The 15,004-nt window shown below is 35.3% G+C and overlaps 1 protein-coding gene across 3 annotated transcripts in view; it reads left to right on the top strand.

The window, feature by feature from the left end:
- LOC117418540 (uncharacterized) overlaps positions 1 to 15,004 on the top strand; it is a 133,276-nt gene that overhangs the window by 14,704 nt on the left and 103,568 nt on the right. For all 3 annotated transcript variants that reach the window (XM_059035714.1, XM_034031699.3, XM_059035715.1), the window contains 6 exons: positions 337 to 471; positions 1,507 to 1,664; positions 2,771 to 2,868; positions 7,327 to 7,405; positions 8,045 to 8,148; positions 13,998 to 14,123. In XM_059035714.1, coding sequence (XP_058891697.1) covers positions 337 to 471; positions 1,507 to 1,664; positions 2,771 to 2,868; positions 7,327 to 7,405; positions 8,045 to 8,148; positions 13,998 to 14,123 — 700 coding nt within the window. The remainder of the gene's footprint in view (positions 1 to 336; positions 472 to 1,506; positions 1,665 to 2,770; positions 2,869 to 7,326; positions 7,406 to 8,044; positions 8,149 to 13,997; positions 14,124 to 15,004) is intronic.

The raw sequence follows: 15,004 nt of genomic DNA, 5'->3' as shown, positions 1-15,004 counted from the left end.
TTGTAGGTATTAATTGTTTATGCCATCCTAAAGTACCACAGTAGTAGTGTTGTACAACAGAATTCTTATATTAACTAAATATCAAGTTTGTTGGAAATATATATCTTCTAATGTGGAATTTTATTTTGTTTCTTCAAAGTGAACAAAATGCTGTTTTAACATGCCTTTAATTTTCTTTGATAAAACTAAAACAAACTAAAACAATGTAAAAACGGAGCCCCAGACACACAAATAACAGCTGGTTTTAAGAGTGTGTATTTATTATGTTGTACATTGACAACACATCTAAAGTCACAGCTTCTTTACAGATTTTCTGGATATAATCTTATTTTTCAGCTTGTTCGAGAAAGAAAAAGATCTGGGTAAGATGCTGCAAAAACTGGAAGACCTGGGGAAAGAGACTGAATCATTGAAACACGAAATTGTGTCCTTTGAGGAAGAACTGAAAAAGAAAAATGATGAGCTTTTAAGGTAAAACTTGTGTGTTGGACTAATCTACAAGTTTTTCCTGCCTTTCACCTCTGGATGCCTGGTTTTAATCGGGCTCAGGTCTCTTGTAAAATGAGTTTCAACCTAGCCCTAATGGACATGAAATAAACTCTTATACAAATCAATACACTTGTTATTCTCTGCTTGAGAGAGGCCCTGGACTGAACGACAGACAGGCAGGGGGTGTTCAGGTCAGGTCTGAGGTGTGCTTGCTTGCAGAGCTGTGAGGAGAAGCTCTTATGATGCCTGCCTGCCTGCCTACATGTACCTTCCAGAACTGTGCCTGCAGCCAGTTCCATTGTTCCTCACCTCTTCCAATCAATAAATTCACAAAACAAAAACAAAGAAAGAACATTTGTCAGTGTTTACGTGTGAACCATAAATCCACAGAGCTACTGTACGGATAGGAAAATGGGTAAATGTTATTTATACTGTTTAAACAAACACCTGCCACTGATATTGAAAGATTGCTGGGAATAGGCCAAGGACCACGCTAGAAGCATGCCACGGCAAGAAATGTCATCAGTCTGCAAAGACTGTTGCATTTAGCATACCAGAATAATGGCATGTATTTGATAACATGCACACAAGGTGACCTGTGTTCAGTATCTATGAGAAGCAGAACATTCCAACCCCTTTAAAAGTATTCCAGTAGTATAGTAAATGCTGTTTAGTGCCTCTGCAGTAAAATCAGTTCAGCTGAAATATGTTTGACCCTATTTTACCATATTTTAGACATACTGTATACAGATTTCCCCCTGCTCAGCCCTACATACATATTATAATGAGCTGCTTTTGGATTGAAACTAGTGGGTCAATATAGAGTTTTAAACTATCCGTATTACAAATTTGGTTGAATTATTAATATAGTTTTCTGCTTGCAGAGTTTGCCGACAATGAAATAGGAAAAAAAACAACATTAATTTAGTTGCACTTAAGTAGGGGGGCAAACTTTGGCGCAAACAGAATTGTTTAATTTGGTGTTTTTAACATAAAGATTTTTGACTTTATTTCAAGCGTGCAACATGAGCTTACAAACCTAACAGAGACCCACACTGAGCAAGCCAGCCGACATGAGATTACAGTCAGTGAACTGAAGTCCACGCTACAGGGAGCTCAGGATCACATCTCCAACCTTAACCAATTTAAGGAGCTCTACGACGGCCTACAGGAGGGTAAGCCGGACTTCTGTTTTCCCCTGAAGGCTTGCTTATCCTAGCGGGGATCTCAATGATCCTTTTTTGAATGGCTTGAGTGGTGTTGCATGTCCAAGGGGGCCAGTTACGTGTGCAGCAAGCAAACGCTGAAAGGATGTTTAGTGTTTAGTGGGAGTGTGGGAGGCGATTGATTTACTCTTTGCTGTGTCGGTATTGCTGGTTTCCAGGTGTTCATCTTTTCATCTGGCTACAGGCAAGAGTTCTCTGAAGTGCGCTTTTTTATTTTATTGTGTGGTTTCTGGCATTCTTTAAGGCAGTTCTCAAATAGCAACGTAAATGTGGTTAGATGCTGTGTGCTGATTTTTTTGTTTTTTATTACTTCTCAGCTCTCAGCTTTAAAAACATAAACAAAGAAGTCAATGAACATAAACATTTAAATTGACAAAGGGATATACTGTAAATTGCATACATGTAAACACTAGCTGTTCCTCGGTGTAGCAAGAACAGATATAACATTTGTAAATTATAATTTTTTATTAGTATGATTTATGAGTAATAATTCAGTACCCTGTGGTGTGAAGGTATGGTAATGACACATAACAGATGCTGTTGTAGTTTAGCAGTTGTGACTCCAGAAACCCCCGTTCAGTTTGATTACCAGTGTAGTTTACATCAGCTACATTTGGGGTTTTGTAATTGGTAGTTATTAGTTGCTTATAAAAACAAATAGTATAGTATGGGTTTTAATATTACTACTTTGGTTTAATTGATTAATTAAATATGTTACAGAGTCCCATATGATAGGAAATTAAGGTGCTATTTTTTATTTTGTTTTCTCCCTAATTATACATTTGCTAACTCACAGTTGCAGAAAGGGGTAAAAATCACATGCACACCCCTAGTGGTCATTTCTAGAACAACCTCAGTGGGAACAGCAAACAGAGCATGAGACCCCCCACATAATAATACATTAAGCAGGAAAGAAATTATATGTATGTGGAAGAAAGCATCCCTTTAATGCTACAAAAAAGTTATGCAATAAGCACTTCCAAACCTTTATTGCATTGTCTATGCTAAGCACTGGTGTTTTGGATTAACTGTTGTATTTTCTATTTGTCTCCCAGCCTTTCAGTTCCCTGTAGCCAAGAAAAACAAAAACAATCTTGCGACAATTTCTCCAAAAGCACCTACCAACAGAAAAGCTGTTATGGCAACTAAAAAGGTATGTATTGCTAAATGTATTACTGTGGTAATATCTATAGTTCTGGCATGGGATACTATGAGCACATTATTGTATAGTGATCAAGTCCAGATGTGCATATTCGACTTAGGAAAACAGACTTGTACAATGTAAGGTGTACAGTGTTAGTTAAGCACCCTTATATAGTAAAGAAAGTATGTAGACTGTCAACAGTGAAGCTGGCTCATGAAATATTTACTTGAGTAATAACAAGTGAAATAATACAGTTTTAATGCATAACTGAATCAGTCTACGACACTGCATATTAAATCAAACCCCAACCTTGCCTCTTAATCACACATGAAGTGGCACTTGGAGTGAAATATTCCACTTAACATAAACAATATTGACCACATGTCAAATAGGGTTCTGTGAAATTATCATTCATCCTAAAAGATGCTAATTAGTTAATAATACTTAACCCTACATGTTCAGTGAAAGTGGTAGTAATGTAGTTTTAAGTGTTTTTAGATCTTGTTTGTAGGACTTGCACCTATCCTAACAGATCAAACATCCATTCTTTGCAATGAAAGCTAAACAAAATAATCTTAGCATAAAGTGCCTGATTAAATAAAAACATTTTCTCTGTGCGTGTGAAGTTGGGTAGATTAATGGGGTTGTGTCTGGAAACCAAAATTACTGTTTTCCAATTTTTAAATTGATGAATGGTTTAGTTTGTATCAAACACACTCTGTACCAAGAAACATGTGCCTGAGTATGTTACGGAAGGCATTACAAAAGTGTTAAACAATCATTTGTTTTAAACCATTAAATAACTGTTTCCAAATGTTTTTCCTTAGCCAAAGACTGGGAAAATCAAACATTATTTTGAAAGTATTTTTTAAATTTATCATTAAAACCACAATAACTGCAAATTGAGGAAGTTGAAAAAAAAATAGCAAGATAAACCATACCATAAATATGAATTAATCAGGTAAAATTCATCATTACATATGGTATAATATGTACATACAGTAGTATTAGGATTAGCATAGATTTGTCATGTTCACAGAAGAATGTGTTTTATTCTAGATGGCAGATACTATATTACATATAAAACCTTGTGGCTTACTTCACATCTGGTGAACATTGTAATTATTGCCTTCAAAATACAATTGAATAAATGTTTGTTCAAAACACTATCCCATACTAACATATATAGTGCACCCAGTGGAGTAAAGTAGTATTACATACAAATGAGTGTCTGGGAAATCCATAATGTGGAATGTATTATACATCATGTAAAACCAAACATCCTTAACCTCATTTTGCATCAAAGAGTAAATACTGAGTAAGATGATCATTAGCTATCTGCGATTTATTTAAACATGATCTCAAAGTGCAAATACCAAATGATTTCAAGTGTAATGCTATACTGACCAAGCAATTCATTGAAATCATTTTAAGATATGGCACAAAATAAACCTGTGTGTCTGTGTCTATTTCATAAATACAGATACAGACCCATCCATAATAATAATAATAATAATAATAATAGACCCTGTTTGCATCAGTCTCCTAATATTCTTAAAGGGCAGATATGTTAGCTATTATCTATCAAATACAGTCTATGAGTTCTAATGTCAGCACCATAACCTTTTATTGTTATATGCTAGATAAACTCAACAAAATGTGATACAAAATCCTTTTTACCTGCGATCATACAGTGCGTCTCCACTTTCAGATAAGGGCTGCCCTTTTTTTGTCCCTCAGTGCCAAAGGGCAAAACAAAAGAGCACATTTTCTTTTTTTCTTCATGGAAGAATGACATCCCTTAAGGGATCTCTCTAAGATATGACCTCAATAAATCTGAAATCAAGATTACAGCTCCTGGCTTGTTGTGTGCGCTCCCAGGGTAATTGACCTTTTCAAACACAGGTTGGGACTGCTAGATACTGTTTGCACACAGTACAGGTGTTGCTTTCAAGTGTGCCATTGTCATTTACATGTTAATGTCGTCCACAGAGATCTGAAGGTGTCATATTAAGTAATCAAAACAGAGAATGCAGAGTAAGAAGAAGAAGAAGAAGAAGAAGAAGAAGAAGATCCTGGTTCACTTTATGTCGTTAAGATATGCGCGATGCAGTTTAAAATATATATTAAAAATATTTTTAAAAAGACTTGAATCAATAAAACACAACCTTCCAGAGAATACAATTTTATTTTGCATGGATGTAAAATCCTTGTACCCAAGTGTCCCTCGTAAAGAAACTTTAGAAGCTTGTCAAAAAGCACTAGATAATAGACTAGATAAATCAATACCTACAGCAGAGGTACTGAACATGATCAACATAGTTTTAGAAAACAGTTATTTTACATTTGTTGATAAGAATTACAAACAAAGCGATGGTACAGCAATAGGATCTAAATTAGGAATGCATTTTGCCAGTACATACATGGGGAAATGGGAAGAACAATTACTTAGAAAATCGGAAAGAGAACCTTTAGAATACATTCGGTTTGTAGATGATATTTTTGGGGTTTGGACACACGGAGAAGAATCTCTTTTCCAGTTTCATAAAATGGCAAATGAAATACACAGTAATATTAAGGTGGACCTTTGATGGACAAGGAAAGAAATATAATTTTTAGATACCATAGTAAAACTTGAAGGTTCAATTGAGACTGACCTCTTCTGTAAACCTACTGACATGCACCAGTATTTACACATGTCCTCTGCACATCCGATACACACTAAAAGGGCAATCCCAAAGGGTCTAGGAATAAGAATACGAAGAATATGCTCAAAAAAAGTTACTATGTAAAACAAAGAAATGTATTAAAAACAAATCTTTAAAAAAGAGGATACAAAGAAAGAATTATAGAGACGGAGTTAAGAAAAGTGGATAAACTAAAAAGAGATGATCTACTAGATTATAAAAATAGAGATAAAAAGGTCAAAAGAGTCCCATTAATAATGACTTACTCTAAACTTTTGCCCAATATTTCTAAAATAGTTTGGAAACACTTGCGGATTCTACATAATTCAGAAAAATTAAAAAAAAGTATTTCTTAAGGCCCCAGTTGTAGCATTCAAAAGAGAAGCTAATTTAGGTGATATTTTAGTTCACAGTAAACATAAAAGAATAATTGACAAAATAGGTTCTACGAACATATGCACTAGTAGATGTAAAGTGTGTAAATACATAGACAAACGTAAAAATATAATTAAACATAAGAACACCACATATCCACTAAAAACTAATACCTACTGTAAAAATAGCAATGTTGTTTATGGAATAGCCTGTGAAAAATGTGATGAAATCAAATATGTTGGAGAGACTGGAACTACTTTATATAAAAGAATTCAGAACCACCTTTCATTAATTAGAAATAAAAAAATGAATGAACCAATAGTACAGCACTTCACCAGTCAGGGACATGACATAAATGATGTAAAGTTTGTAGTATTAGAACAGCTCAAATTAGACAATGCGACATATAGAAGAATAAAAGAAAGTAAATGGATAAATAGACTGAACACTATTATGCCAGCGGGACTCAACAGAAAAGAATGAACTAATTAATTTCAATAAATATATAACATTTAAATAAATAAACAAAATTCATTCAAAGTTGTGCATGCTGATGCGCTGGGGAGGCCAAATCTAGACTGATCCTCAGAGCCAGCATTGCATGATATAATAAAAATATAAGTTTATATAAAGTAGTGTCAATTAGAATTAATACAGATTCAAAGATAGAAGTAAAAATGATGTCACAATATATAGAACACCATTACATTATGTATAAATAAATCATGAATTTGAATGTAAACAATAACAAGTAGTTGTCATGCCGTCAAAAACCTATAAATACCTCCAATGTTTGGATTCAAACACAGGCTCCCTTGAGAAAGATATGTACAACATATCGAAACGTTGGGCAGCTGGCTCTTTGAGCTAAAATATATATATATATATATATATATATATATATATATATATATATATATATATATATATATATATAATCTTCATGTCGAAAGGAAAAGGTAGACATCCATTATAATTAGCTTAACCCAGAAACCACCAGAGTTCTCATTGGGCAGAAGTTGGTGAAGAAAATGAAGAAGAGGGAGCAAGGGTCAAGACACCCCAGTCATACAAATCAAAGCTTGAATCCAGTGCTTTGTATTCTTTATAGTTAAACAGAAAATAAATAATGTTATACAAATTCTCCTGGTGAGCTAGTCGTGGGTTTCATTCTCTTTTATCAGATAAGATTTTTAGCTAATAAGTTATCGAGCAACACGAGTGGTATATATTGCATTATATTTATGGAGAACTTCTAAGAGCTTTCCTCCAGGAGAGTCTTGCAGATCAATGTTTTGTTTCTACAGGACAGTCAAGTCCGCCACTCTTTGGTTATTTTTTTTTTTAAATATGGAATTTGATTAATATTTATTTTCATTGAAATATTGCTATTTGTATATTGCAGGCTCATCTGCATTCCTATTTGAAAACAACAAGAAACCAGGAACATCAGCTTTTAAAAGTTCAAAACTCTGTCATTGCAGGTTTGTAATTGGACTTGGGGGGGAGTGGCCCTCTTTTAAAACTGTCTTCCTAGGGAGCTGATACAGAGTGGTGTTGATGTTGAATGTTTGAATATGTATATACAGTAACTTTATAATACTATACATTTTTGTATATTCACAGGAATGTGTGTGTGTGTGTGTGTGTGTATATATATATATATACACATACTGTATATATATATATATATATATATATATATATATATATATATATATATATATATATATATATATATATATATATATAGTGTGTATATATAGTATATTTAATATGCAGATATTTTAAAGACAACACCATAGATGAGAAGGAGCTGGTGCTTCCTGTTACCTGATCACATCAGGTGTTCTCATTCAAATTCACTCCAATGGTCTACAGTAGCTGTGTCAAGACCATATAACTACAGAAAAGGTACCTGGATACAAGAGTCATCTGTGGCATTGTATTTGAGATAGTTCTATGAACTAACAAAATTAAACAAATGAATGTTAAAGCTGGTACAATGTAAGACAATGCATTGGTTAGCACTCCTTTGTCATGTGTCCATATGGATTACGTACCATCCCCTTTTCAAAAACTTTTCCTCTCATTGCATGTTCACTGTTCTTTGTTTGGTACAGATTTTGAAGCATGCATTGAAAATCATAAGAAGTGGCTGCTCTCGGAGAAGTTCAGACATTCCACTCGAAGAGAAGAACATGAAATCCTGATGAAGGAAGAAGAGGTAAGGCAATTAAAAAACATTTAAAAAATGTAATGGACATGATAATTTTTAAGGTCATTTTTTAAAACTTATTGCAAATAAAACAGCTATTGCAAAGTACAATTTCATGAAATAAAAATAAAACAAGCCAACTTTCAAAATCACCAATTTGTACAAATAAGTTTGGACTTTGCTTTTTTCAACATCTTATGTAGGAAAAAATCCCTAGACTTTAGGAATATCACAACATATTGTATTATTTAAAAACTTAAAAATGTATTAAAATAACCCACAAGTCAAAGTGAATAGGGCTACTTATTCAAAACTAAATACACATTTTCCATCTTGTTGAGGATGCCATTGAAGCTACTGCACTAACAAGTAACTACGGTGTGATAGGTGTTACAGAAACTTGTCTGAGAGTGATGGAGACGAATATAATATTAGTGGGTACACACTATATAGGAAAGACAGGCAGGACAGAAGAGGCGGAGGGGTAGCGCTATACATAAGAAATAGTCTTGAAGCCCAGGTGTTAAATCAGGACAAAGAAAACAATACGGAATCAATATGGGTCAGAATAATGGACACAAATTCAAAGGGCATAATAATACGAGCATGCTATAGACCGCCAAATTCAGATGCTGAGCAAAATAATCTGTTATACAATGACATTCGAAATGCGTGTAGAAAAGGAGAAGCCATACTAATGGGGGATTTCAACTTCCCCATATAAAATGGGAAAACCCGATGGGGGGCACGACGGACGAAATTGAAATGGTGGAAATGACAAATGACTGCTTCCTAACGCAATTTGTCAAGGCACCGACTAGAGGGGAGGCATGCCTTGATTTAGTCTTTTCAAATAATGAAGACGAATAACTAAAACAGAGGTCAGAGAGCCATTGGCAAACTCAGACCACAACATGGTCTCATTTGAAGTATTTTTTAAAACCCCAAAAGTAATAACTAAAGCGAAGGTTTACAATTTTAGAAAAGCAAACTATGAAGGTATGAAACAGAGACTAACAGAAGTAGATTGGAGTAAAATAGAGAACATCCACAGAAAAAGTGGATTTTTAAAAAAGCTGTTTTTTAAAAATGTAGTACTAGAGGCGCAAAACAATTACATCCCAAAAGTAGACAAATCTAAATCTAAAACAAAATGGCCAAAATGGTTTAATAGATCAATTAAAAAAAATATTCAGCGAAAAAAGGCACTTTACAGAGTGTTTAAAAGGGACCAAAAACACAAGTCAAAAAGGAAGTTAGAAAGGCCAAGAGAGAGATAGAAATCAATATTGCTAAGGGGGCTAAAACCAATTCCAAAATGTTTTTTCAATATTATAACAGCAAGAGAACATTCAAAGAGGAGGTTAAATGTCTAAGAGACACAAATGGCAAATACATAGATGAAGAAAAAAAAATAGCAAATATATTAAATGATTACTTTTCACAGGTTTTTACAAAGGAGGACACGGACAACAAGTTTTAAATAACTTTAGCATAACAAAGGCAGAAGTGTTAAAGGGACTTGGATCTCTTAAAATAAACAAATCCCCTGGGCCGGATGAGATCCTCCCAATAGTACTCAAAGAAATGAAAGAAGTTATTTATAAACCGCTAACCAAGATCATGCAACAGTCTCTTGACACAGGGGTTGTACCAACAGACTGGAAAATAGCAAACGTAATACCGATCCACAAAAAGGGAGACAAAACCGAACCAGGTAACTACAGACCAATAAGCCTGACTTCTATTATATGGAAACTTATGGAAACTATAATAAGATCCAAAATGGAAAATTACCTATATGGTAACAATATCCTGGGAGACAGTCAGCATGGTTTTAGGAAAGGGAGATTGTGTCTAACTAACCTACTTGACTTTTTTGAGGATGCAACATTGAAAATGGATAATTGCAAAGCATACGACATGGTTTATTTAGATTTCCAGAAAGTTTTTGACAAAGTTCTGCATAAAAGATTAATTCTCAAACTGAACGCAGTAGGGATTCAAGGAAATGCATGCACATGGATTAGGGAGTGGTTAACATGTAGAAAACAAAAAGTACTGATTAGAGGAGAAACCTCAAAATGGAGCCCAGTAACCAGTGGTGTACCACAGGGATCAGTATTAGGTCCTCTACTATTCCTAATCTACATTAATGATTTAGATTCTGGTATAGTAAGCAAACTCGTTAAATTTGCAGACAACACAAAAACAGGAGGAGTGGCAAACACTGTTGCAGCAGCAAAGGTCATTCAAAATGATCTAGACAGCATTCAGAACTGGGCAGACACATGGCAAATGAAATTTAATAGAGAAAAGTGTAAAGTATTGCATGCAGGCAATAAAAATGTGCATTATAAATATCATATGGGAGATACTGAAATTGAAGAAGGGAACTATGAAAAAGACCTAGGAGTTTATGTTGACTCAGAAATGTCTTCATCTAGAAGACAATGTGGGGAAGCTATAAAAAAGGCCAACAAGATGCTTGGATATATTGTGAGAAGTGTTGAATTTAAATCAAGGGAAGTAATGTTAAAACTTTACAATGCATTAGTAAGACCTCACCTAGAATATTGTGTTCAGTTCTGGTCACCTTGTTACAAAAAGGATATTACTGCTCTAGAAAGAGTGCAAAGAAGAGCAACCAGAATTATCCCGGGTTTAAAAGGCATGTCATATGCAGACAGGCTAAAAGAATTGAATCTATTCAGTCTTGAACAAAGAAGACTACACGGCGATCTGATTCAAACATTCAAAATCCTAAAAGGTATTGACAATGTCGACCCAGGGGACTTCTTTGACCTGAAAAAAGAAACAAGGACCAGGGGTCACAAATGGAGATTAGATAAAGGGGCATTCAGAACAGAAAATAGGAGGCACTTTTTTACACAGAGAATTGTGAGGGTCTGGAACCAACTCCCCAGTAATGTTGTTGAAGCTGACACCCTGGGATCCTTCAAGAAGCTGCTTGATGAGATTCTGGGATCAATAAGCTACTAACAACCAAACAAGCAAGATGGGCTGAATGGCCTCCTCGTTTGTAAACTTTCTTATGTTCTTATAAAAATGTTCTTCGAAATGTGGATCTTATTCATTTTATTCCTTTTTTTTCTAGTGGATGGTCAATTATTTTGATATCATATCATAATAGCATTTTAGTCAATATAGTTGCATTTATACTTACTGTTCCATATAGTTCATACCGTTACCAACATTACTTCTTGTTTACAACCTAAACATCACTGTTGATTAGGAAACTTACTTTCTTTGCTGATATGTTTCCCCATACCATATTCTTAGTATCTGGAGTGTCTTATCAAAGGGAACTGTATACCATCATTCTATTGTATTCTATTAGGAGTTATAGGTAATTGTAACCTTCTGTGTCCAATGTTTGGAGGGTTAAATGACCCGTAATGAATTGCTGCAAACAGAATGAAGTGAGCCTATGCAGCACTCGAACTGATTCATTTTGGCTAGTTATGCTGCACATATAAATTTGCATTAGGAACATCAACATAAAACCACATGGTTTAATAGATTGAAACACTGAAGGATTATTGTACTAAAAAAAATAAATAATTAGTGCAGATTTGTTAATTCCAGGGAGTACAAGAAGAGAAAACAAAATACATTTGGTCATTCATGAAAATGATGGCTTGTGTGGCCTGTATGGCTTTGTGACAGGGTAGCATCGTGGGCCCAGATGTTATGCGGCAGGCAGAGACTCGGAGACCAGGAAACTGCAGTTAAAGCGCTTCTGCACAGTTTAATAAACAATAGGAAATCAAAAAGTTGAACAAAACACTGCTCACAGAGCAAAAATAAAACAGTTAAACAAAAACAAAACTTTCACAATAAAACAATTACAAAATAACTGGCGCAAGGGCCAAAACAAAAGGTTTAAACAAAATACAAACATATAGGCTGAGCATTAGCTTTCACTACAGTTCTTCTTTTTCAAAAATAAACACAGCATCAACAAACACTCACCCAAAACACCTCCCCCAAACAACAGATTTTCCCCTTTTTTATACCATGTGGCTGGAGCCTAATTATCAATTACTCAATTAGCTCCAGCCACATTCTCACATGTATTTTGGCAGGGATAAGAAATTAACCCCATCCCTGCCAACCACCACCAAATCACCACACAACAATATTATTTACAGGCAGGGCCCTGCCCTGCCACAGGCTTGTATGACAGCTGTCAATCGCTATAAATCCAGCAATGCATTGATATGATAATGTCTGCTCTATCTTTTAGAATTACATATGAAAGCTTTACACTATGTTACAAACATAAAGCTACTCATCATGATTTAAGAAATTGTTGAACCTTCTGGACATGTATTTAACTTTACTAAGGAGTGGAAAGAAGGTGTTTGAAAGGGTGCGGTACCATTTCACTCTCCAGGTGCACAAGGAAGTACAAGATTACCTGAAAGGATGTCGTGCAAAAAGAGATTTCTTTAACTTACTAATGGGCTTCTTCAATGGTGACTTACAAGACAGTCAACAAATATCTCACCACAGTTTCTTCACCTATCCCAATTGTATTATAGTGTATGTTCTCTGCAGAACAAGATTAATAGCACTTAACTAATATCTTTTCATCTATCTACCCATCAGTCCTGTTTTCTTTAGCTGATAAATGGCAGAACCATGTCCGATTTTACACTAAAACAGAATTCCTTGGTGTCTGTTTAATACATTCTTTCAGAGTGTATCCTTCTGTGCACTTTATAAGGCAGTCCCATTTGTATACTTCCATAGGTTGTTTTAGCAGTAAGGAGTTGACAAGGTAAAACATAGCCAATACTTCAAGCACAGCGCAGAAACCAGGACTAGAGGACACAGTGTAAATTAAGTAGACAGCTGAAGGACAGAGGGTAGAAGACACTTCTTTACACAGAGAGTGGTGAGGGTATGGAATCGGTTACCTAGCCATGTTGTTGATAATCATTCAGTGGGATCAGCGCTCCAGATAAGCAGTGTAATGGGGGTTTTGCGCATTGAACAAATATGAATTATGCATGGTATTTACATTTATTGCATACAAAATACACATAGCAATTTTGCTGCACAGCTTGAGTTTGCATGTTATCAAGCTTATTGTACATCATTGGTTCCCCGCATCTCACTGGTCAATTGTGAATATACTGCATGTGGTAGCTACAGTTATGGATCATAGGAATTCCAGGACAGCTACAGTAATTGTAGCCTGCCTGGGAATAGCCAGAAACACGTGACGGTTGAATCCACATCCACTCACTTGCAATGCGTGTTTGTGATGTGAATAAGTGACTGGATTCTTGATTTTGGATTCTGGATTTCTCTGCGTCGTCTTTAGTGCTCCTCAACTTATTCTACCAATTTACCTGTCTGTCACTGACACTTTTGGAATGCAATTTTATATAATAAATACAATATTCTGTGTTTGGAGAGAGTCGGGATGCTTTATATTGTTATAGCAGGGCGATCAATAAGGAATACAATATTATAGTTTCTTTATAAATCTATACTATATGCAGCAGGTCTTTTGTTAAGGATATTCCATCTGCAGGGCTGGAATTTAAAATAAAATCTGTTTCTATGTTTATTTGCTTCACAGCCATATTTTTTTGGTCAATAAAGCAAATAAGAATTTTTTTTTTGTTTTTATTGTAAGACAACGTTTTTGTACAGTGGTTCAAAGTAACATTACAGTTAAAATGTAAGGTTGTAGTTAATGCATAAGTTAGCATTAAAGAATGTACAGTATTTATTGAAAGTACATTTTACTCGCATATTTAAACTGAGGGAATGCCTCCTGCTTGTGTGATTTATCATCCTTACTCTACTCTTTGTTTTAGTTTGCAGAGAAACAGAACATTTTCCAGCAGTCTATGGCTGACATTTCAACAGAGCTGGCCCTTCTGAAGCAGCACAGAAAAAGTTTACAAGAGCAACTTAATGTGCTGGAGAAAACTCTTCACCAGGTAAAGGAACAAATACATGTTTGGGTTACATCTCTTGTATAATGTGCATCTTTTATATACTACCCAAAATCACCAAAGCATTAAATGCAGAATCCTATAACCGGAGTATACACACATCTTGTATATAACAGACAACTTGTAAAGCAAAAATCCTTGAGAATTACAGTAAAACTTTAATTGGGCTTGGTTTACCCTGCCAAGCGAGTGTACTAAAGAACAGGTGATGCCAGTAGGGCTCGTTCCTAACATCTTGTAATGTTTTTGACTTCCTTATAATTTCATGATCACTAAAATTGATTAGCAGCTCACCTGGTAGAAGCGCAGCCGCATGGTGTGCAGGGTGAGTCATATAGTGCAGGTTCGTGTAATGGCTATGTGAAGTAGGCCGGTTTCGCTGGGGACTCCAAAGGGAGCCTTGCATTGGCACTGGTGCTCCCGTGGGTTAGGGAGGCAAAACCGGCAAGGACTGGTTCTCCTCATCGCTCTACAGCGAACCTTGCTGGCCAGGCGCACAGTGAGCTCACAGGGGTCACCTGCAAGGTTGGCCTTTGTCCTCCTGAGGTCGGTAGTTCGCTGACATCTGCTGTCAAGTTCTTGGTTGAAAAAGGAAGCTGGCTTGGTCATAGGATCGGAGGGTGCCCACAGAACCTTCAGGGAATTGCTGCAGTGAGGGGAAAAGCGATTGGGCATTCCAAATTGGGAGAAAATAATAATTGGACACACAAAATTAAAAAAATAATAATAACAACAAATTGTAATTAATATTTTAAGCATGGCATACAATCTTAACACATTTGTAAAAGAGAAATTCTACAACCACCATATAATGTAGTTAATTAAGTTTCTTGTGGAAAACAAAGGGTTACAATTTAAACAAAAAG

This window comes from Acipenser ruthenus, chromosome 13, assembly GCF_902713425.1.
Source record: "Acipenser ruthenus chromosome 13, fAciRut3.2 maternal haplotype, whole genome shotgun sequence".
In the NCBI taxonomy this organism is placed as follows: domain Eukaryota; kingdom Metazoa; phylum Chordata; class Actinopteri; order Acipenseriformes; family Acipenseridae; genus Acipenser; species Acipenser ruthenus.
The sequence above is the reverse complement of the archived record's forward strand: the minus strand, read 5'-3'. Positions and strand labels throughout refer to the sequence as shown.